Source organism: Rutilus rutilus, assembly GCF_951802725.1.
Source record: "Rutilus rutilus genome assembly, chromosome: 11".
Lineage (NCBI taxonomy): Eukaryota > Metazoa > Chordata > Actinopteri > Cypriniformes > Leuciscidae > Rutilus > Rutilus rutilus.
The window spans coordinates 16,596,347-16,622,248 of NC_140216.1; the positions used below are offsets into that span (position 1 = coordinate 16,596,347).

The 25,902-nt window shown below is 41.0% G+C and overlaps 1 protein-coding gene across 1 annotated transcript; it reads left to right on the plus strand.

Moving 5' to 3' along the window:
* The first annotated feature begins 15,031 nt into the window (after positions 1-15,031).
* On the plus strand, positions 15,032-24,883 carry tent5bb (terminal nucleotidyltransferase 5Bb). The gene is made up of 2 exons (XM_084424711.1): positions 15,032-15,477; positions 23,736-24,883. Exons 1-2 carry the CDS (start codon positions 15,322-15,324, stop codon positions 24,759-24,761), a joined length of 1,182 nt encoding a protein of 393 aa, XP_084280837.1. The 5' UTR covers positions 15,032-15,321; the 3' UTR covers positions 24,762-24,883.
* The last annotated feature ends 1,019 nt before the right edge of the window (positions 24,884-25,902 follow it).

The following is a 25,902-nucleotide window of genomic DNA, read 5'->3' on the forward strand; positions in this document are numbered from 1 at the left end:
AAGATCTAAGACGCCTAAGCATACTTTTTTTTGCTTTATTTATTTATTTCATTTTTGAAAAATGTACAAATGTAGTTCTCTTACGAGAGATACTCTTGTACTGCGTAGAATACGCTAGGGGAAAATCCTTTTCCACGAGAATACTGAAGCCAAAAAATTATCCTTTAATTTTGGATTAATGTAAAACGCGTTGCGGCAGCATACAGACATAGGCGAGGCAGCTCGCGCGCCTATTGGCTGGTCTGCTGGCAACTGCTTAAGCCTATCGAGCGAGACCTAGAGTGACGTCAGACCCAATGAGGGCGCTTCGCGCCCTCTGCGTCACGTCCCGCCGAGACGGGCGTGGCTTAGGTCTATAAATACTGCTCGCAGGCATTATTTCTCTGATTTTTCATCCTTCAGCGAAGCAACTCACATCGCTGGATCCGAGAAGAAGCCGCGCTGTTGAAGAAGCACCTCAGCGGGACGAGTCGACGAAGCTGCTGGCCGCGCCGCCTTCATCGCCTCCCTGCTGCGCTATCCAGCGCCCATATCCTTTACTGCACTGTGTGTGTGTGTTCGCCGGCGCGACTCACACTGTCTAAAAGAGCTGCGTCTTTTTCAAGATGCCTGCTTGTGGCTCGTGCAAAGCCACACTCAGCGACGGGGACCGCCATGTCATCTGTGCTTCCTGCCTGGGTCAAGAACATGCAGCTCTCGCGCTCGCTGATGGCGGCTGCCATCACTGCGAGCTGTTGCCATTAGCGACTCTGAGGACTCGCTTGGCACTGTTCAACGAGACTGCGCCCACACCTGCTGTTGTGCCGCGCCGTAAAAAGCGCCGCGCTCAGCGAATCCCGGAGCCCTCTCTCAGCCGTCAAAGCTCGCCGGTGCGCCCGCCTGCTTCTCCGGTTTCATCAGCTTCACTTCCGGACGGACAGCGGCCGCGGTCTGCCGCCGCTTCTGTCGATGACGCTGATGAGATCGACGCGCTGCTACGAGAGGGGGATTCCTGCTCTCTCATAGCATCAGGCAGTGAGGATTGGGCGAGCTCTGAGGATCCCGCCCCCCCTGCCCGTGCTTCTACGGGAAAGAGAGCGAGCATTGAGGCGGAGCTCATGCGCGTGCTCACTCAGGCCACGGCGAGCCTCGGCCTCGAGTGGATTACGCCTGAGCAGCCTGCTCACAACCGGCTGGACGGCTACTTCCTGCCTGGGGAGCGCGTTTCACCTGCATCCAAGCCAGCGCCTTTTCTTCCTGAGCTTCATGAAGAAGTCGCTAAGTCCCCTTAGCTCCCCTTTTTCGGCCAGGACACGATCCTCTGTCTCTTTGGCGTTCTCCGCTGTCGACGACGCAAAGAACAGAGGCTACCACTCCCTACCGCTGGTCGAAGAGGCTATTGCAGCGCACTTATGCCCGCCCTCTGCTGGACGGCGTGCTAAGATGGCGCTGCCCTCAAAAGCCTGCCGCACGACGTCAGCCCTGCTCCGCCGCGCTTTCTCCGCCGCCGGGCAGGCCGCGTCACCGTTGCACACCATGGCCACGCTCCAGATATACCAGGCCGATCTCCTCCGCCAGCTGGACGAGAGAGGACCTGACGCAATCTGCGTGCCGGACTTGAGGAGCGCTACAGACTTCGCTCTTCGCGCCACCAAGTCAGCAGCACAGGCCATTGGACGGAGCATGGCCTCGCTCACCGTGTCTGAGAGACATCTGTGGCTTACGCTCTCTGACATGACTGAGTCAGAGCGCACCGCGTTCCTCGACGCGCCGCTTTCCCCTGCCGGCCTCTTCGGAACCTCGGTCAAAGATTTCGCCGATAGGTTCGCTGAGGTGCAGAAAGCGACCCAGGCCATGAAGCACTTCCTCCCGAAGCGCTCCGGTTCTGCAGCAGGCCGTGCGAAACCGTCTGCTCAGAGCTCACAGCCTAAGCCTCCGCCCGCCGCCTCCTCTTCTCAACGCCGCCAAACCCAGAGCTCGAGACCGCGCTCTCGCTCATCCGGCCGCCGCCCCGCGTGGCCCGCGGCAGAAGATTGCGTTGAAGCCAGAGGCCCCGAAATCGTCCTAGCACGCCTAGGAAAGCGACGGTGTCCAAGTCCCGCTGCGGCCGGACTTCCACCAAAGCTTGCCGCTCGTCCAGTTCCAGGAAATGTGACCGGTCCAGCGTATTTAGCAGCCAACAAGCCGGTTCCATTACCCGCTTGCCTGCACACAAAAGCCGTTTTTACGGCTACCCAGATAAATCCCTTAAAGAGTGTATTTTCTGGTGTCCCGGCCACAGCCGACGGTGCTTCAAATGTAGCAAAAGTGCCCACTACCCAGTGCCCACAAACGCTACTTCCCACATGTCTCACGGTCCTTGTAAATACAGGACCAGTATGCATATGCTCTGCTCACGCGAGCAATGCTGTAAAGGTGGTGTATGTGCCCGCTGCTCTGCGCCCACGGCCACACACAGACATGAAACTAGCCCAGCCCTCCTCCTCTCAGCTAAACACTGCGGAGGAGTCGAGCGCGGGCATTCTGCCCGCTGTTATCAGCGCGCCCCCTGCCTCAGATGTCATGAGCGCGACGCTTATGTCACAGCACATAAAAGCCGCTGTATCGCGAGCCGATCAGAGCGTGCTTCGCATCCAGCCCCTAGCTACTCGCGCACCTGCGTGGGAAAAGCTTCCCGGGGTTTCGAGATGGGTGCTGAACATCATAAAAGAAGGCTATTCGCTGCAGTTTCGCCGACGCCCTCGCCGCTTCATGGCGCGCGTCGAGACCACGGTAGAATCGAAAGTAGCTCATCTACTTCGAGCCGAGATTTTGAAACTGTTGAGCAAAGGGGCTATAGAACCCCTATCTCAAGCTCAAAGCGAAGGGGGGCTTTACAGCAGATACTTCCTAGTGCCCAAAAAAGACGGGGGTCTCAGACCCATACTAGATCTGCGGCAGCTGAACAGAGCGCTTATGAAGCGCCAGTTCAGGATGCTCACAACCAGAAAAATCCTCGCGCACATCCGCCAGGGGGACTGGTTTGTGTCAATAGATCTAAAGGACGCGTATTTTCAAATACAGATAGCGTCACGTCACAGGCGATTTTTGAGATTCGCCTTCGAGGGCCAGGCATATCAGTACACAGTCCTGCCTTTCGGCTTGTCCCTGGCACCCCGTACATTTACGAAGTGCATGGACGCAGCGCTCGCACCCCTCAGATTACGGGGCATACGAGTGCTGAACTATCTGGACGACTGGCTGATTCTAGCCCAATCTCACTCAGAGCTCGTAGAGCACAGGACCATTTTACTCGATCACCTCGAGAATCTCGGTCTCGCAGTGAACTGGGAAAAGAGCTCGCTTTTCCCCAGACAGATTATATATTTTCTGGGAATAGAGCTGAACTCGCTGCTAATGACAGCACGCCTGTCATCTCAGCGCACACTGGACATTCGGCGCGCAGCCGGCTCGTTCCGCTGCGGCGCGATAGTCCCTCTCAAAGCCTTTCAAAGGATGCTCGGTCTGATGGCCTCAGCATCTTCAGTTCTCCAGTTGGGCCTTCTGCGCATGCGCCCACTGCAGTTCTGGCTCAGAAAGAGAGTACCACGCACAGCGTGGGCCTCCGGTCGGCTTCGCGTCAAGGTCAATCAAGCATGCATTGCAGCTTTGAAACCTTGGGAGGCAAAAGACTGGTACCAATCATGTGTAAGCCTGGGGACTTCCTCGAGAGTGATGGTGGTGTCCACGGACGCATCCACCTCGGGATGGGGAGCGCTGCTCGAGGGCAGACCGCTTTTTGGCCAATGGTCAAAGCAGGAGAAGCTCTTACATATCAACTGCCTCGAAATGTTGGCAGTGAGCAAAGCGCTCACGCGCTTTTGTCCCCTCATAAAGGGACACCACGTGCTAATACGTTCAGACAACGTCTCAGTGGTGTCCTACATAAATCGCCAGGGCGGCCTCAGGTCCCTGACTCTGTACAGGCTAACCAGGCGCCTCCTGATATGGGCCCGCAGCAACCTGCTCTCGCTGAGAGCAGCGCACGTGCCAGGGCTCCTAAATATAGGACCAGACAGACTGTCCAGGAACCAGGTTCCGACAGGAGAATGGTCTTTGCACCCACAGACAGTCCAGCTGCTGTGGAAGAAATTCGGCAGAGCGGAAGTAGACCTGTTCGCGTCTCAAGAAAACGCTCACTGTCCAGAATTTTTCTCGAAGAGCAAGGACGCGCTGACCCACGAGTGGCCTCGCCGTCCTCTCTACGCTTTTCCCCCCGTCTCCCTCCTGACTCAGGTGGTAGAACGGGTCAGGGAAGAAGGATGCTCAGTGCTGCTTGTAGCCCCACTTTGGATGAGCCAACCTTGGTTCCCAATTGTGATGCAGTTAGCGAGCACCGCCCCGTGGCCAGTGCCTCTGAGGAGGGATCTCCTCTCTTAAGCCAACGGCTCGATTTGGCATCCTCACCCAGAGCTGTGGTCCCTCCATGTGTGGGCCATCAACGGGTACCCGCTGACCTCCCACAGGGAGTGTTAAACACTATCACACAGGCCAGAGCTCCGTCTACGCGACGTCTCTATGCCTCAAAATGGTCAGTGTTCTCTAGCTGGTGCACAGCTCGTGGTGTGTCACCCCTGCATTGCGGTGTGACGGAGGTTCTCTCCTTCCTACAGGAGCTGTTGGATAAGGGCAGGTCCCCTTCCACGCTCAAAGTCTATGTAGCGGCCATAGCAGTGTTCTCTTCGACCACGCTCGGCCAGTCTATTGGAAGGAACGATTTAGTCATTCGCTTCCTTCGAGGAGCTAAGAGACTGAATCCTCCCAGACCTCCCACAGTCCCTATATGGGACCTTTCTACGGTACTGGAAGCCATGAAAGGTCATCCATTTGAGCCCTTGCAGGAGATTGATCTTAAACACCTGTCTTTCAAGACGGCGTTTCTTCTGGCTCTCGCTTCAGTGAAGCGCATAGGGGACTTACACGCGCTCTCAGTAAGCGCGGCGTGCATGGAATTTGGGCCGAATGACTCTAGAGTTATACTCAAACCTAAGCACGGTTATGTTCCTAAATCCCTCAATTCACCGTTCAGAGCACAGGTCATTTCCCTGTCTGCCCTGCCGGTCACTGAAGGAAATATGGACGAAAGCTCCCTTTGCCCAGTCAGGGCGTTAAGAGCTTATGTGTCTCGCTCGTCTGTTTTCAGACAGACGGAGCAGCTCTTTGTTTCGTTCAGCGGGCGTTCTAAGGGACTAGCTGCTTCGAAACAGACCCTATCCAGATGGGTAGTGGACGCAATAGCGCTAGCTTGCACAACCAAGGGCATGCAGTGCCCGCTGGGTGTCAAAGCGCACTCCACGAGAAGCATGGCTTCATCGTGGGCATGGTCAAGTGGGATTGCCTTGCAAGATATTTGTATGGCGGCAGGCTGGGCCTCTCCGTCTACATTTATAAGGTTTTACAACCTAGAGGTTCCCGCACTACAGGCCAGACTACTGTCGGTCTAGTATGGCCAAAATCTCATAACTGGCGCTGTCAGTTATGCAGCTATTGAGTATTGCAATCCTTGCTCTATGCTGCTATAAGGAAGATAGTGGCTAACCCCCCTCTCTTCCAGGATTCCCTGTGAGTCCCCTGGGTGATTATGTACTGTATGAACTCCGGGCTGTCGCCCTTGAGTCTATGGTATCAGATCCCAGCACGCACAGCGTTTTACAGTAGGTTCCCCTAGCGTATTCTACGCAGTACGAGAGTATCTCTCGTAAGAGAACGTACTCGGTTACTAACGTAACCTCGGTTCTCTCTAGAGAGAGGAACGAGTACTGCGTATCCTGCCGTGCCTGCACGCGCTCTGGTTGCTTCGACTATGAAAAACCAGAGAAATAATGCCTGCGAGCGGTATTTATAGACCTAAGCCACGCCCGTCTCGGCGGGACGTGACGCAGAGGGCGCGAAGCGCCCTCATTGGGTCTGACGTCACTCTAGGTCTCGCTCGATAGGCTTAAGCAGTTGCCAGCAGACCAGCCAATAGGCGCGCGAGCTGCCTCGCCTATGTCTGTATGCTGCCGCAACGCGTTTTACATTAATACAAAATTAAAGGATAATTTTTTGGCTTCAGTATTCTCGTGGAAAAGGATTTTCCCCTAGCGTATTCTACGCAGTACTCGTTCCTCTCTCTAGAGAGAACCGAGGTTACGTTAGTAACCGAGTACGTTTTCTGTGATGGTCGTGTTTAGGTGTACATGATCGAATATGCAGTTACGGTACAAAAATCATTATGGAAAGCCCCCACCATAAAAATTGAAACTCCACACTCCAAATTATGATTGAATCTTTTCATATAAATGAGATTTAAGACGACTAAGTACAGTTTTTGAACAGACATTGTTTAATAACCGTTACACAAAATCATTACAGTAATCTTCTAAAAGGTAAATAGAAGATGTGTATGTATTCAAACTTTAAAGATTTTATTTAAACAGTCTTTTGTTTTTAAAAGATATCATTTAAACTTATAAGATTATACTTCTTATAACTAAACTCAGCACCTGATATCCTGATCGCTGAATTTGTGTGACTCTCTGACAGACACAAACACACACACACACACACACACACACACACACACACACACACACACACACACACACCCTTTGGCTGGTGCTTTTTGAAAGCTCCGCAGGTCAAACGCTGGTGTAAAGAGAGGCCAGAGGGCCCTGATTTCTAAACATGTAAGATGATTTTTTTATTTTCGTGAACCCGTTTCATACATTGCGTTGTTTCATGAGCTGTATGTTTTTTCTTCAACTCTCTAAACATTTAACTGATTGTTTCATAACATGTAGGCCAATGTCTTTTCTTCAACTCTATAAACATTTAACTCATTGCATTTTTTTTTTTTGTGAATCCATTTGATTTAAACTGGATAGTTCTACATTTATTTCAACTTTTGGTGTGAGGTTTTAGTAAGATATTTATTTTTATATTATAAACATTTCATTTATATTCTTTTAAAGAACAGAATGTTTTATGTAAGATGATTTTTAATTCTTTTGTTTATCTAAAACTGAAAGAATTGGTTTCAGTAAGATGTTATTTTATATTATTGTATATTATATTATTTGTGTGAAATATACATTATTTTATAAAATCTCTGTTTCTCACTATCACTGTGCTCTGGAATGTGGAGGAGCAGAAGGAGGGGGATGTCAGAATGCGGAGGGTGCGCGCACCACTCAGGCCGCAGCTGAGAGAGAGAGAGAGAGAGAGAGAGAGAGAGAGAGAGAACCACTATGTGATTTTATATTTAACGCATTTTTGTGAACCCATTCATAAACTTGATTAAGTCCCTAAACATTTAACTGATTGTAATTTTGTGACATTGTTTAATCACAGTGTCTGATGTCAGAGCTCAAAAGGATGGCAGGGGGAAATCCTGTGACACACACACACACACACACACACACACACACACACACACACACACACACACACACACACACACACACACACACACACAGATGGTCACATCTCCTCTGATGTCTAATCTCCACACACACACACACACACACACAGAGAGAGAGAGACACGAGCGCGCTCCCTATGTTTTGAGACCGTGCTTTGAGAGACTCATTGCATTTTTTTCGAACTCCATTTTATTTAAACTTTTGGTGTGAGGTTTTAGTAAGATCTTTATTTTATATTATTTATTTATAAACATTTATATTCTTTTAAAAGAACTGAATGGTTTTTCAACGTTTGTGTGAGATAAACGTCCACAGTTTTTTCTTATCAGTTTCACATTACAGCCCAGATATGTAGGGAGGATCGTGTGTGATACCAACTTCAGAAGTCCAAAACTAGCTGTCATATTATTATAACAGTGTCTTCAAAAACACACACACTAACTGTCATGTTCAAAAGGCTTCAAAAGGTATCAAAACCCCAAACTAGCTGTCATGACATAATTATTATAACTGTGTCTTCAAAAACACACACACTAACTGTCATGTTCAAAAGGCATCAATAGGCTTCAAACAATCAGACTTTCTGTCAGATACCATAACGTATTGTTTAATCACAGCGTCTTCAAATAGCTTCAAAAGACTTCAACACTAACTGTCAATATCAAAAGGCATCAAACTAGCTGTCAACCTGTCAATCAAAAATCAAAACTAGCTGTCAACCTGTCAATCAAAACCCGAAACTAACTGTCAAACTGTCAATCAAAAATCAAAACTAGCTGTCAACCTGTCAATCAAAAATCAAAACTAGCTGTCAAAAACACTTCAAAAGCCCTTTGATCTCCTTTGATTTCCCTTTGTTCTCTTTGATCCCTTTGATCCTATGCCAAAAGGGGCGGGCACCTGTCACCGGAAGGGCGGGACATGTCACCGGAAGGGACGGGGCACCTGTCAATCAATCATTTTTTGACAGGTGGTCCATCATATCAACTACTGGTTACACATGGAAAAGGGGAATTCTGATTAAAATGTTCTTCACATTAATAAGAAAAATTGGTTCTGTTAAGAACACTGAACACTGACACGACAACGATATACTAAAAACAGAAACGTTCTTACTTTGCGTATTTCGCATACAGACGACAATTTTGTTAAAATGATCCCCATTCACACGGATCCGCGAAAATTATTAAAATCTCTGTATTATGCTGTCAGGCTAGCAGTTGGCGTTGTCACTTTGTAAAAAAAAAACTAGGCGCCTGTATACTGACCATGCATGCATGATGTGATAATTTTCATTGCATTTTTGTAGTTTACACAGAGACAATAACAGTATCGGTTTCAAAAACTAGCACTTTAAAACCTGTTTTAAAGTTTGCATTTTTGCGACCCCAAAATGTCATTGTTGTGTAAGCGAATGGCTAAAACACATAAAAAGTTTTAGGTTTTTAGTTGAAAAGGGTGTTGTGCAAAGTCCGCTTAGACAGCTCATGAGCCCGTCTGGGTCAAGTACCTGTTTTCTTTGTTTAGAGAACACATCTTATAGGTGTAGTCTTTGATGCCTCACCAATAGCTTTCATTGTGAACTTGTTGCTATGTGTGCACAGACTACACACATTACACATTTACTAGAATGACATTTACACAGTGTGAGCACGACAAGGAAGTGCAGAGTGGGAAATTACTAAAATAGATGTACTATTGTTTTCCTACAATAGATTTGGCTATGATTATGTCGAACAGATGTCATTTACACTTTTATTCTCAAATAAACATTGATCAACGGACATAGAGCGCACAAAAATGGTAAACGGAAGCTGAAATGTGTTTGCGTGACATGCGAGAACAAACCTCATTGGTTCTTGCGCATCAAGCAAGCATGTTTGAGCTTCCGTTTACCATATTTGTTGTGCTCTGTGCATTGATCAATGTTTATGTGTAAATGAAATCTGTTTATCATATAAAGCGATCATGTCTCTTCAGAAGACTTGGAATAAACTGCTTGATTCATGTGGACTACTTTTACAATTTATTTATGAACTTTTTGAAGTTTGAAAGTTTTGATGGTATGGCCATCAAAACTTGGTGGAGTGACACAAATCTCTCAGATTTCATATAAAATATCTTCATTTGTGTTGTGAAGATTAATGAAAGTCTTAAGGTTTGGAAATACTGTATATGAGGATGAGTAATTGATGACAGATTAACTATGCCTTTAACACACAACATACGGTGACCCCAAAAATATTTGAACACTAAAGGCCCTGATATACTCACGGTGAAGTTCTTTTTCGGTCTTCGTTTTGCAGTAAAAAGTTCGAAATACGTGTGCAGCGTTATACTGTTACTGAACATCCTGACTCCTCCCTCAATGCTGAGAGCGGTGTTTAGATGAATATGTTAATATTGTTATAGTTAGTCACACAATCAAAATGACAGAGGTGAGAAAACAGTATTTAAGAAAGCATCTGATCATAGCGATGTGGATGTTTGCACAAATTCTGCAATTTGGCACTCCAGTCACTTCACGTCATGTTTATTTATATACCACTTTATACAATAGATTGTTTAAAAGCAAGCAGCTTTACAGTATTAAACTTTCAATTAGAATTACAACTACATTTTTACTAAAAAAGTGGCTATCCAGTGTGTTCATGTTTTTACTCGTGGAAGTCCGACCTCAAGGGAGAACTGAACAGAAGAAATGAACCGGAGAAGATTTCCACGTCAAAGAATTCATCACATTATCTATGAACATTATCCAGTTTAAAAGCCACAAAGAGTCACAAATATTTTACCGTGGACCAAAATTGAATAAATAAGCTTTCCATTGATGTATGGTTTGTTAGGATAGGACAATATTTGTCCGAGATACAACTATTTGAAAATCTGGAATCTGAGGGTGCAAAAAAAATGTAAACATTGAGAAAATCCCTGTCACAGTTGTATTCTTTCTGAGGCTACGTTTACACGTGGATGGCTATTTTCATAAACGGACATTTCACCCCTCTTCGTTTAAAAAAATAACATTGTGCACACGAACCCGTGTATATGCTGTCAAGAGCATGCCAAACGTGTAGGTGGCAGTGTAACGAGAAGCTCAAGCCCACGTTAGCCAATCAGAATCCCGAAAATAGTCACATTCTGTGACGTTGCTGGCTAAAACTCTGTTTTTCTCAGTTTACATGCAAACGTGCAAACGAAGTTTTCCAAAATCTCCACTCTGGCCGGAGTTTTTAGAAAGATTCGTTTTCAGAGGCGAATTCTCCTTTTGAGTGTAAACGAAGGGCACAAACAAAGGGAAATGTCTCCGTTTTTCAAAATAGCCATGTAGGCAAGGCAAGGCAAGTTTATTTATATAGCACATTTCATACACAATGGCAATTCAAAGTGCTTTACATAGAAGAAATTAAAATAATAAAAAGAAATAAGAATAATTAAAATTAAATAAAAATAAAATACAGTACAGTACAAACAGTCGGACGAACAGCGACACAGTGCTCATTCATTAAATGCATAGCTAAACAGATGTGTTTTGAGTCTGGATTTGAAAGTGACTACTGTAGGAGCACGTCTGATCTCCTCTGGAAGCTGGTTCCAGCTGCGGCTGGCATAATAGTTAAAAGCGGTCTCGCCATGCTTGGAGTGAACCCTTGGTATTTCTAGCTGATATGATCCTAGCGATCTGAGTGATCTGTTGGGTTTATATTCAGTGAGCATATCTGCAATATATTGAGGTCCTTGATGTACGTGTAAACGGGGCCTGAGTCTTGTTTTCATTAGTTACATGTCTTCCTTTGTTCTGTTTTCTTGCCACTCATTTGTATCCATGGTTACTGTCATTTTCAATTCAGTTGTATCACCTGTTTAGTCATCATCGTCATCTGTCTCACCTGTGTTCTGTTAATCAGTGTAATCTGTGTTTGTATTTAGTTCCATTCTGTTCAGTCAGTCATGGTCTGATCTCTGTTGTGTTAAGTGTGTGTGTACTTTCGGCCTGTGCCTGTTTGAGTTATATTGTAAGTAAAAGTTTGTATTAGAACTTTTGCCTCCTCTTCTTCGTCTTCTGCCTACACCATACCATAAAAATCGATAATTTTGACCCATAAAATGTATTGTTGGCTATTGCCACAAATATACCTGTGCTACTTGTGACTGGTTTTGTGATCCAGGGTCATTTGGTTTTCATTTCATTCCTAAAAATTAACCCCCTTCATGAAAGAGTTTGAGGCCTTGTGAGTACATTTAACTCAACGAATTCATCCCCGTCCTAAATGTTTTGCGTTCCCCTGAGAAACTTTGCGTTCACAAAACTTTTTTGTTCTTTGTTGAACGCAAAGTTTCTCAGGGGAACAAAAACACGTTTGCGAGAGAACGCAAAAGCATTGCCAAATTATTTTAGCCCTTTAGGGGCTCTGTAGTTTTATCATTTTCAATTGTACAATGTTTGCTGATGTGTGGTTGTGATATGCTGGTTATTTTATTTTTTTATTTTATTTTAATTATATAAAACAAACAGATGCCTTGGCAAGAGTTTGTGTGTGTGTCTGTCAGCATCTTCTATCAGATAGGTTTATGAGGCAAACACAACCACAGATTCCTCTCTATCCAAACACACACACACATTTCTTAGCAACATCTTAATAAACAATACCGGATCATTGTTTTTTTTTTTTTTTACTTGGTTACTACTTCTAAGATATTTAGGCTACATCATGAAAATACCAGAAATTATAGTGAATTATTGAAAACATGTCTCATACAGTATCTGTGTTGTGACAGTTTTCCTAAATTACTAACCACTCAGCATTTTCGCCGACCACAAGTTTCACATCGATACCATGGGAAAAACTGCCATATAGATATTTGTAATATTATCTCATTAATTTGGCAACATGTATATTAGTCTGCTGTCACATTAAGAACTGACACGTGGATCCTTTATACTGTTACACGTGTTTTCTTTCTCAACTGTTTGTTCAAGTCTCAATTCAGAGGCTGCATCCTTCGAAGGATGTGGACTTCAAAGGCCACACTTTCAAAGGCAACGAAGGTCAGAACGAGCATTGTTAAATGGGACGGTCTAGCCTACGGAAGATTGTTCTTGTCACCAAACAACTGTGACAGCTGGGGTTGATAAGTGACAGTAATGTTTGTACTAGACTTTTTTGCAAGTAATATTAAACTGTCTGAAAACAAAACAGGGTTCACAAACTGTCTAAATATGTTCACCATGGTCCATTTCTGTATATAATAAAGAGTATAAACTATATATAATCGCATCTTAGTAAGATATGTCAACATTTAAACTGCTTTAAAGTTTTGTATCATTAGATATTTGAGTAAGTAGAAACCCAATGCTTACGTTTAAAAGTGTAAATTGGCAATTTCTCAAAAAAGAAAAACTCTCGTCACTGGCGCGCATGACTTTGAATTGGGACAGCCTTCACCGCGCTGCAGTGACACAAACGGCCTTTGAAGGATGCAGCCTCTGAATTGGGACACGTTTATGTGAATACTCGCCAAGACTGACATTTTAACTTTATTTTGTGTGTATTTGACTGTTTAAGCACAATAAGCAGCTAGAAATAACTCCATTTAGTACTGAGAGGTGGCTTTATGTGCGTGCACTTTGGGTGTGAGCATAAAATCTATTCTGCGGGAATGTGTAAAATTATGCGCAATGTGTGCAATCCCACGCCAAAGTTCAAGCCCTGTAACACCAACAATATTCATCATATTCAACTCGCTGTCATGCAACTTTCTGTCAGAGAGTTCAAGCATGCAACTTTCTGTCAGAGAGTTCAAGCGAGAAAGCGCAGCTGGTATAGTGTATCCGCAGAAAATGAGTATTGGAAGCGTTTCAGATATTTCAGTATCGATATGTAGCCTATTGACAAATCTGTATTTTTGACAACACTGCATTGAACTTAGTTTACTATTTCAGATTCCTTTTTAAAAGACTACAATTGAAAAAATTTATATATATATATATATAAAAGTCAAACTACCAAAGTGGATAACACGCCTGCTGTAATCCACCCACATTTGGCAGGTGTTAATGTCAAGCCCTGGTCACATCAGTTCAGGTTCTTAACCTGCTCCTCATGACAACACAGAGATCAGCATTTTTATTTAATTAAATTTTTTTTATTCTCTTCCAGAGATTTGTTTCCGTTTCTTTACATGATACTTTGCTACACTTAACAGGTCGGTCTACTTGATGACGTCTTTTAAATGCCTTGTAGTTAAAGATAATATTTCTATGACGGAATAGAAACAGGATTAAAGTCATATACAAGCAGCGTTTCAAGCTGAGGACATTCTCTGTTTGCTATATGGAGCCTGGGAAAATAAAGGATGTTTGCAGAGGTAAGGGCCTTACTGTTTGATCAGGTTATAAAAGGCCCTTTTAACTTCCTGTGGGACTTATCAAATATAATATCACACCCAAAGGCTAAGACATACAGGAGCCAAATCAACAAGGCATATTCTGTGTAAAAATGTTTTTTACCTTAAAGAGCTGTTTCTTCCTTATCTGACTTATCTTTATCAACTGTTTGTTCACTTAAAACATAACTGACTGTAGCTGGGCATATATGAATAATAAAAAGATTAAAATTAATAATTAAATATATTACAATAAATACAATTTGAGTAAAACAAATAATATAAATTAGATGAATATAGATAAATGAATAATACATAAATAAATAAATGAATTGCTATAGTGTAGAGTTTAATTTAGAATATAGCTGCCTTTTACATTTTAGGATGCAAGGATTGGTGGTCCGTGGCCTCTAAAATATTGAAATCCCCTGATTTAGGTTACCTAACAAAAAATATTTTTCACAGTGCTGTTTCAAAATCTTTTACTCAACAGTAAAAATGTCATTCAAGGTGTCATATTTTTGCTTCTTATCATTGACATTCTTTATGTTATTACTCTGCTTGGCTTATATCTTTATGCTGTTCTGCAAATTTCCTTATTGTACATGCATAATGTTCATAGAATTGTGTTCTATGGTACTTACTTGTAATAAATGTCTTGTTTACAAATTACTGTGGAGAAGTTCCAGTTCAGACTGCTTGAAACCACCCAGAGCACTGCTATAGCTGTCATGAAAAAGATATCAGATTTCCAGCAAATGTATGCAAATGAGATCAGTTCCACTTCCTTTTAAAATAGCTGAGTTCTCAATGTATGCAGATCTAAATACTCTTTTAGAACAGGTGCTGTGATGATAATATAACAAATGATAGATTGTGTCAGTTTTTAGACAAATGACATTTAACCATCTTGAAAAGCAATGAGAAAAATAGACTTTTGAAAAACCTAGTAGGCTACCTACTGTAAATCAAACTACGATGTGAATATATTATCATATGTTTACAGGTTTAACCTATTGGAAAAGGTAATAAAACTAACTAGCTTGACAATTCTGGTTTGTGTTTACCATAAACTGAACACATGCTCCCACACATCGAACGCCCCTCCTACAACCAATGATCGCAGCAGGTTATTGTGACGTGTAGACGTAGGCGTGCACAAATCCTTTAGTTCTTATAAAAATTTAATTATTCATAAAGCTGACCAATTGAGCGGCGTATGTAAATATGGCAGGTTTAAATGTGTTTGTAGGCTTACTCCAGGCAGACACAGTGAATGAACGGTAGACTGTTTGAGTAACTCGACTGTGGGAAACAGACGCTTGAGTTCGTTTGTTCCTCCGCAAATATTTGGATTCTGTTTCGTTGATAAAATAACTTTTCAAATCCACGCTTTGATCTTGAATTTACTCTCTGCTCTAAACCGAACTCGTTGGACATCATCATAAACAAGTAGGGGCATCCAGCTGACATCCATAGAGCAGACTTGTGTTTTCAACGGACTGATTTCGCCATGTCCTCCGCGGATGTGTCGGAGCACAGCCGGCGCTGTTGTGTTTTGTCGTGGGAGCAGGTGCAGCGTCTGGACTCCATCCTGGGAGAGTGTGTCCCGATCCACGGGCGAGGAAACTTCCCTACACTCTCCGTTCAGCCTCGACATATCGTACAGGTACAGGATCCAAACCCATAGGCTTTATATAACACTATGAAACCTCAGCTTAACACAGTTTGCACCAAAAGGAATGTAATAATGTGAGCAGAATTCCAATTCCACATTTTTTTATATAATTTGGAGCATTCCTGAAGGATCCTAATGGATCCTCTCTGACACAAAACAAAATAGATATAAAAGCTAACACAATTACGAATACCATTGTCAATGAAAATAAATGTTTATAATTTTTTTTAAATAGATAAAAGTAAAAAAAAAAGAAAAAGAAAAAGAAAAGCGTCTTAAAGGTGAAGCGATTAAAGATAATTGTGTCTCATTCACGCATGTGTAGGCTACGTACAAATGTGTGCGTGAAATGAAATCTGTGTACGAACGTTTTCACGAGCAAATCATGATTCACAAAAAAAACTTTCATAGGCTACTAAAATACATTGTCAATGTGCGACATTTTTTTTACGAATTTGAAACCACATGTAGCCTACACAAAAAGCCTAACAATCGTGTTAAGACGTTATGTTTCTTCTTAACACTATTATATTATGCTATATTAATAAATAATAGGCCTGCAGTTTAATTTCATCTTTATATTTCATCATAGCACAGTGAAAGAGTGAGAATACCTGCATTAGCCTATCTTCAGCTGCGAGGTTTCTCTAAATAACGCAGATTTACGCTTTATTTACTGCTGGCTATTGAGAGCTTCGTAATCTGAACTGGTTTTGAGAATGGTACAATTGGCTTTGCTCGTGGATCTGGCAAATGCGCTTTTGCAGAAAGCATCAAATGTTTGACGAGAGTGAAAGGCTGTGCCTGTAAAAGGAAAGGTTGTGCGGAAAGCCCTTATAAGAAGATGGTTTGGGCGTGTTTTATGCAAATGACTAACGTCGTGCACGCGGCCGCTCATTTAGAATAGCCTACGCCAAATGCATTACAAATTCAAACATTAGAACGAGATTTTAGAACAAATTTATGTGAATACGCTCGTGTTGTGACTAAATAATCCACGCAATTATTAGTGAATGAGACCCATTGTATTTAATACATAGGTACATAAATGTAGAGCTATTATTAATAATTGGGGGATGTTACAGAAAATGTGCTACAGAAAAGTTAAAGTCTATTTCCTAAATGGAATTACCACAGCTACTTAACAGATAAGATAGAATTGGAAACACATAGGAAAGTTAGGATGTTTCTGTATTGCAATCTTAATTCTTGACTTAATATTTTTTTTAAAAGAAGAAGGTTTATTTCCTATTTAAAAATGGTTAGTAAACAGAATATTAAACAGAAACAGATTTAGAATGTTTCTGTAATACAACCCCATACTGTAATCTGTTTATGGTTGCCACACAGTGTAGAAATGTAGCATGTGTGGTAATAGATACAGATTTATTACAATTTACTTTAAAGCTGCAGTCCGTAGCTTTTTTGGGTTAAAAATTATCCAAAATAATTTTTTGAGCAAGAACATAACCAGCCATTTTTCAAAACTAACTGCTTGCCGTAGCTTGATTCAAAATGGTAAGCTTGTAATAATGTTTTAATTCCAGTGTTACTGCATAGAGCATGTCTTTGCGTCGTTACGTCACATCTGTACACATAAAGGAGTCTCGGCTAGTAGGCTATATTGCGTGTGTGAGGATGTTGGTGGTGGAGATTTATAGCCTTTTCTCACAGCACTTGATATAATTAAACGTATCAATTTGATGGCGGATCCAGAAAGGTTAAAACGACAATCACCAGTGACAACTGGAGATTCACCCGTTGTAAAACGCGAAAGACTTCGGACTTTGGAGATAAAAAGAGACTGCAAGGACAAATATCGGAAGGGCATTAAATGTAGTCACGCAATGCTGATGTTGTTAACATTAACAATTTGAGAACAAAGTATAATTTGCACGGTTTGACGTGATATGATAAGCAATCGTTAGATTTAATCAGCGCGATTTACTGCAATGCTTTTTCCCCTTAGTTGGTCAGAACAAAAGTGGATGTTACTTTCTTGTTCAGACAACATTTTCCGGTGAAAATTCTTGTTGGTCATACTTCCAAAAAGTAGAATCTGTGATTGCGAATGACAGTATCCACAACACCAGCGCGGTGATTGACAGCCGCACATTCTCCTCAAAACATTGGATTCATCCGCGCTGTGCCATGCCGAGGCACAACGCACATAAAGTTGATAATTCCGTGAATAACTGCAATTGCAGATTTTGAACAGAGATGGCGACAAAGAGGAAAAACTGCAAACTGCTGCTTTAAATGAGCCTCATTCTTGATTGACTAAATGCACTTTTTGTTTATTTGACAGGTTACTGTTAAAATAAAATGGTATTGTTAAAGTTTTTTTAAATATACTGGCATTAAAATTTCAGTGGTAGTTTATTTTCAAGTGTAATTTTTTAAGCATCTCTACTCTAGCATTATTAAGCTTGAAAGCATCTCATATTTATCTAAAGATTCAGTGTAATTTGCTAGTTTCACAATGAGGTTGTGATTAATGATTATTCTACTATAAAGGATACATTTTAGCTTTTGCAATCGGTCGTGACTTTTGCAGCCTTACTGGAAAAGGTTTATGTGTCAGCTTTTCTTCCATGCTGAATTCCAGTAGATATCAGCAGGTGTTTGTGCAATCAAATCAGGTAATTCGATCTATTTAACATCCGGAGAAACAGTGAACCTGCTGTCTGATGACTGATGCCTGACGCTCTCAAACGTCCCCTTCATGTTGAAAAACAAAATGTCATTTATATTATTTATGATAGCTTGTCTTATTCCATACACACTTGTCTCTCAGTTCAATAACAAAATCTTTTCAATTTGGAACAATAAACAAGAACTAGAATGAAGATAGATTTTAATATATTTTTTACTAACAGAGGTAACAACCAACATTCAAAATGTTTGAAACTTATTTTCTATAAACTTGAATATTTTAAGGGTGAATAATGAACTAAAAGGCCTCCGTGTCTTCTTTTTTCTAATGAGAATGCAGTATTTCCCTTCATTTAGCTTGTTTTATTTACAACCTCATGTTGCAAGTAAGCCAGTGCACACAATTAACTGTGAAACAAGATATATATAGGCTAGTATTTTTACCCAGCCGTATCAAATGGCTTATTCAAAATTAGGCCTCTCTCTGATGACATCACTGACCTCCAAATGAAAGTGCTTATTACTCTACCATCTGGTTGTGGGGCTCTGTATCTAATGTGGGAGCCATCGGACAAGTCCATAAGCTTTTAGGTTTTGCAGTATCTCATCTTTAATTCGATTTTTTGATTGCCTTTATGAAAACTATTCACTTTTATTCTCAATAAAACCCTCTCAGTAAGGCTTGTAGTTAATTTTTTGCCTTGCCAAACACTGTCATCACCAACATATTATATCTATTTTCAGCATCATAATTTTATATTCTTGACACTTGGAAGATTCATTTCAAATCAAAATCAATGCACTAATATAATATGTACACATAGAACAGGCATTACAGTTATTATACAGGTCATGGTGACAACCTACCAAGCAGCTAGTCTTTCATAGCCTGAATTTTGAGTTAGCATAAATACTGGGTCACAATGCAGTTTAGGCTGGTTAGAACTGCCCACTCAGACCTGAGTCTGACTGACATGTGAAGCAACCACCACAGTTTATCTTGTTTAGTGGTAGGTTTATCTCAGAATATTTCTGTGACACAATAATAGACATTTTGAAAAAAAGTCTCTGAGAATTTTCTGTACTGAAACACCTTCATCACTGGCCATGCAATTACATCCACAGAATTACTGTCCATCCAAACATAATAAGCACAGACTATTTCCCAGACAGAAGACAAACAATATACAGTTATGCTCATAAATATGCAATATGGTTGCTAGTAAGTGCATCAAAAAACCTCTGGATATATTTGAAAGATTTGAAGCAAGCCCAGTGATTAGTTCATTCTTACAAGTGCTCATAGTACCAACACAGAATAATTTAAACATGATTTTGTTTCCTGACAGACTGATTAAAAACCTGTTCATTTCGACTCCTGGATGTTAGTAGCATTCTGACAATCTGATTGGAATTTGCAGTATTCACAATTGCAGTGTTTTGTAGTTTTGTCTACAATATAACAGTGGAAACGTCTTCAACTACCAGGAAGCAAACTCTTTGATTTGTTGGTCATCAGCCCTCCAGAAGGTTGTTTGTTACATGGCATCAGTATTTGGTGTTGTTATAAAGCATGCATTGCTCTTATTACCAAGTGTAGAAAGAACACTCAGGCACAAATCACCACTATTTCATGTTTTCTCAGTGGTATAATTTTTGCATTGTTGCTTGGCTTACACTGGCCTGTTTAGCAGACAAAGTTGGCTTGTTTGTGGCACATAAGGTTAAAAGTGGATTAATCCTGTTGGAAACAGTAGACTTGTGAGCCAGAGCTGACATGGCATCTGTGTGGTAAAGAGGAGCCTGGTAAGTCTTTCAATTTGGCCAGAGTGTAAACTAACTCCTCAGGATTATTCTTTTTTTTTTTTCAATCTGAAAGGATACATAGACTCTACATCTAAGCCATTCCCATTGTTCCTGTCTTAGAACATGTGCTTTTTTTCAATCTGAAAGGATACATAGACTCTACATCTAAGCCATTCCCATTGTTCCTGTCTTAGAACAGGTGCTTATGAGTATGTGAATGGATGTCTTAAAGGAATTCATCCCTCCAGCATGTAACATAAACCTGGTAAAACCAGGGGCTGGAATCAGTTTGAGGTATACTTTACACCATACACCCATACCTGCAGGGGGAGCTAATCAACAGAGCCTTTTTAACATTCTTTCACTGTAAAATGTATCTTAAAAAAAAAAAAAACAATTTAGTAATAATGACCCCCTGAAACCTTGTTTTGGGATAGTTCAAGAAATAAGAGGATAGTTCAAGTTCTGTCATCATTTATTCACCTTCATGTTGTTCAAAGCCTGTAAGACTCTAAAGTATTAAGCAAAACAAACAAACAAAACTTCATTTTCACTCTGTTTCTCACACAAAGCTATAATTTGCCTTTAGAAGACTAAAGTACATGTCGTATGGATCACTTTTATGGTCCTTATTAGGAGCGCAACATTCCTAGTCTCAACATTCATAGTCTAAAAAAAAAAGAAAAAGAAAAACCTGGTTTGGAACAAAATTAGGGTGAGTAAATGATGACATCTTACCATTTAGTTTTTTTGGAAAATCAGATGAATGATTTTTTGGACAAGGCCTTTACTAATGGGGCGTAGAACTGGTGTAATGGAAGTTATGTATGAGTAACTGCTAAAAGTTTTATCCGAGCTTCATATAACTCCTAGCGTTATCCACATGGCCATCCAATAGCTAGAATTTCAAAGATTCCATTGTGAATTTTTGGAAACAATTTAAGATCAGGAAAAAACTCTTAATAGTCTAGTCCAGTATACAGGGGATTCACTGACTCATTTCCTGAGCCTGGGCCAGTGTCAGAGACTCGTAAGTGGTTCATTCATCCCTTTGCATTTGGCAGTTCACAGTGAGACCGGCTGCCCAGAGTGGCTGTCGGTATCCAGGGGGCAATGATGCTGTGTTCTATTGGCCTGTTCCCCTGCCTAAATCTGTAAAATGCTGTGTGGAAATTTGCCTTACGATCATCCTACAAATAAAACACGAAACCTATTTTGGCCAGGTTAGAAAACAAAACAAGGCGAGCCAAGGCGTTGTCTGCACTGGTCAGACCAGTGTGTTTGTGGCTTTTTTTTACAAGCCTTTGACACAGGGTCATAGGAAATATGCTTGTAGATTGATATCTCAATGTATGTGTCTTGTTTAGAGTTTCAGAGGAGATTTCAATTGTAAAACTGTGCATCAGTCCCTCTAGGCTTTTTCCTTTTTTGAGTGAATGCTCCTTGTATCTTGTGTGTGACTTTGTGCATGCTGCTATGCGTGATCACGTCCTGAGTCGTTTTTGCAGAGTTATTTTTTTGTAATTCAGCAAAAAGTCATGTCATACATAAGCTTTGACTTAAAGCTTTGTCTTTAGAACAATCGGCCACACTTCAGATTAGCGTCCAATTCTCAGTATTAACTATTGACTACAACTTTTGCCTCAATAAACACCTAATTACTGCTTATTAATAGTTAGTAAGGTAGTTGTTAAGTTTAGGTAATGGGTTGGAATTGGGTAGGATTAAGGGATGTAGAGTATGGTCATGCAGAATAAGGCATTAATATGTACAGTATATTATAGGTACTAGTAAACAGCCAATATCCAAATAATATGCATGCTAATTACCAACTAGTTAATAGTGAGAATTCGACTCTAAACTAAAGTATTACCAAACAATATTATGAAAAAGACAAGAAATATGTTTGGGAATACAAAATATGTTAAGTTTTATTTACAAAATAGCTAAGTTATTATCTTTAAGAAACATTTTATTAGGTATTACAAACTATTGTCAATATGACCCACCAACTTTCTGAAAGTGTTTGGTTACCAGTGTAACTAACTGGTTCTCCATGCTGACAATTTTTTTTTTTTTTTAAGACATTTTCAAGAGCATTGAAATGTATAATGCCATTGTGGAAACTGATCTGAAAGTTTCATTTTATGTCCTGACCTTTGCTGTATCCCAGAAAACCAGCTTTTGTTCTGGAGCATTGTGTTGTTTTTCATCTTTCATCTAGTGTTTTATTGTTTGTTTTTTCCCCTTGGTAATTTTTAGACAAGTTGTCAGAAGTGTGCAGACAGATATCTGGTGATGAAATAAAATATTTCCATTTAGATCCTAAGAGGTACAGACACTGTAGGGATTATGTAACTGTGCAGAGAAATAGGTCAACCAAAATCATGTGTTGTGATGGGTAGAAAATGCACAAGCCTATGTTCATAAATCAGACAGAGAAAAAGAGAAAGAAAAAGATGTGGAACAAACAGTACACAGCAATGCACCTTAACACTTTAGTAACCGCATAGCAATATTCTAGTAACCACCCAGTTCACCTTTGCAGATCTGGATCTGTTTGCATCCTCCTGATACTTACACAGTGACATCTCTTCTGGTCTGGCTGGGCACTGAGGAAATCCAGAACCTCCACAGAACTAGACTTTCACAAAAAATCTATGTGCTAAGTCTTTGACTCAGACTAAGTCTTTGACTTCCCAAATGTCAAGTTAATAGGAGATTCTCAATTTCCTCGTTGCTCTATGATGTACTACATACTTAAATATGTGGTTTACTAATATTATGGTCCATTTATTTGTGGCCAAGCCCCTATTGTATCCATTCGTTTTCTTATTATTTTTCCCCAATGGGAGTCTAAGGCAGCCCTATGAATCGTAAGTAGGAAAATGATGAAAATTGGCACACTTGTAGTGATGGTAATGAATAGAAATCTGACCAAATTTGGAGTCTCTAGGACCAACTCTATAGCGCCACCACCAGTTCAAAATTCACTTTTCTAATGGTTATAACTTTTGAACCCTTTAATCTAGAAAATGTTTACTTAGTACACCTGATTCCCCTCATCATGCTGATCACATTCACCATCTTACATTAAGAGTCCACCCATTACAGTAGTGGGCATTTTGAAAAGTACAGTATTCCGTTTTTCCTCCTTCAAATTTTGCAAATTTTTTTCTAAAATTGGCTTGTATGATCTTTGGACCGATATTTTTTTTTAATTCATCTTTGTTCAAAAGTCACAAACTCGAGGTGGACCCGAAATTGGTTCAGAGGCTGTATCTTGAGCAATTGAGACAGAAATGGGTACGCTTCACCTACAGGTCATGATGTGGATAAAAATGGCAGAAAACAGTTTGTCAGAAAATCATGATCTTGGTGTCTATGGATTCCTTGTGTTATGAATACATGGATACCGATTTGGCCAGGATCAGACGCACCATTGTGCCGCCATTTTGAATTTTGTCACAAATTGCACTATCTTTTAAATTATTTGACATATTGAGACAAAATTTGGTAGGTATCATCAGCAGCATGTCCAGAAGGTACCTGAAAAGTTTGAACAGCGCCACCTAGTGTTCCAGAGATATACGTTTTTTTGCAAAAACGCTAATAACTTATGAAACCATGGTTCAGAATTTAATTTCTGATTGACTTTCAACAATATGACTGTCCACCATATTGAAGCAAATGAAAAACAGTTCTGTATGAAATTAAAAAAATTTCAATCTGTATGAAATTTGTAAAAAAGTTTGTTATATCTCTTTCTTTCTCTCCTTTATGTGTAGGTGGTGCGGGCTCGTCTAGAAGAGCGAGGTGTAGTGGTGCGCGATGTGAAGCTGAACGGCTCTGCTGCCAGTTATGTGCTCCATCAGGACACTGGCCTGGGCTACAAAGACCTGGACCTGATCTTCGGCCTGAGTCTGACCGATGACAAGACCTTCCGTCTAGTGAAGGATGTGGTATTGGACAGCCTCCTGGAGTTCCTGCCTCCCGGCGTGAGCCGGGACCGCATCACCGCCCTCACCTTAAAGGAAGTGTACGTGCAGAAGCTGGTGAAGGTTTGCAATGACACAGACCGCTGGAGCCTCATCTCACTTTCCAATAACACTGGAAAAAACGTGGAGCTGAAGTTTGTGGACTCCCTGCGACGGCAGTTTGAGTTCAGCGTGGATTCATTTCAGATCGGCTTGGACTCTCTGCTGCTATTCGACCGCTGCTCTGAGACGCCCATGTCTGAGAGTTTCCATCCCACTGTGCTCGGAGAGAGCATGTACGGAAACTTTGAAGAAGCGCTAGGACACCTACACGCTAAAATCATCGCTACGCACAGCCCGGAAGAAATCCGTGGAGGTGGGCTCTTGAAGTACTGCCACTTGCTGGTAAGAGGCTTCCGTCCAGCCTCCGAGGCACAGATGAAGACGCTCCAGCGCTACATGTGCTCACGCTTTTTCATCGACTTCTCTGACATCAATGAGCAGCAGAGGAAGCTGGAGGCGTATCTGCAGAACCACTTTAACGGCATGGAGCACAAGCGTTACGATTGCCTCGTGACTCTCCATCACGTGGTAGATGAAAGCACCGTATGTCTCATGGGCCATGAGCGGAGACAAACACTCGCGCTCATCTCCTCTCTGGCACTACGCGTGCTGGCTGAACAGAACGCAATCCCTGCACTGTCTAATATAACATGTTATTACCAACCAGCTCCCTATGTTAGAGACGTCAACTTCAGCAACTACTATATAGCACATGTGCATTCGCCCATTTCCACCTGTAACAGCTCCTATCAAACATGGCTGCCTTGTAGCTGAGCCAGGAAGGGACAAAAACACTTCTGGGGCATATTTGCAGTCTTCAGATGGTTGTTAGATTTCATCTCAATATCAAGAGAAAAAAAAAAGTATATTTTGCATAAAGAAATTCTAATTTCTCAGTTGTGATTTTCATTAGTCTCATAAGAGCTTCAATAATAATAATAATAAAAAAAATAATCATTTAGTACAGTATTTTTACTGTGAAAATTAAGGTATTTGTTTATTTAAATCAACAAACATTCAACTACAACTAATCATTCCCACCAGGATTTAGTTTTTTTTTTTTTTTATTACAAAATGGCATTTTCCAGATTTTTTTTTATTAATTTTTTTATTATTTATAATTAGGACACCACATTTACCAAATTATTTATTATGTTAGATGCATAATAGTCATACATGGCTCAAAGAACAAACAAAATTAATAAATCTTGTTTATTTTGGTCTTATTTAAACTTTTAAAACAAACTATGGAACTTTTTTTTATATTGAGTGTGGTGCACAACCTTATAACAGTCCTCACAAATCTGAAATAATAATAATAATAATATAAATAAATAAATAAATAAAGATAAATAATAATAATTGTTATTATAGCTAGCTAGGCTACTCTAACTGTCTACTACAGTATCTAGATTTATTAACCTGATCACTTAGGATAGGCAATATGACCAAAATTTTACAGGCTAAGCAAACCACAGCAAAACTTAAAGTAAAATGCCTTTAGGTAAAATGTTCTCTGTTAATAAATAATCAAGTAAACAGTTATATAATTAGAACAAAGACAATTACAATAGGATGAATAAATGGCTCCACAATTTAAATTATAGACCTATATAGACTTTAGAAAATATACTTTATTGTCATAAAACTATTACATCTTAATGGTCCTACAATTTAATTGGAAATGTTCTTTATGTAAAATATAATTTCCTATTTTTGTCTTGTGATGTTGGGGTGAAATATGACCCAGTCATGTTTTTGTCAAGTGTCATGAGACTCACCATTCTATTATAGCAGGTTGTTTTGTGCAAAACTCAATGGAGACCAGAAGTGAGATATTTTGTCTTTATATGGATGCTACCAATCCAGCCTATTATAATGAACTCTGCTTAAGTGGAAGACTCAAAATGATTTA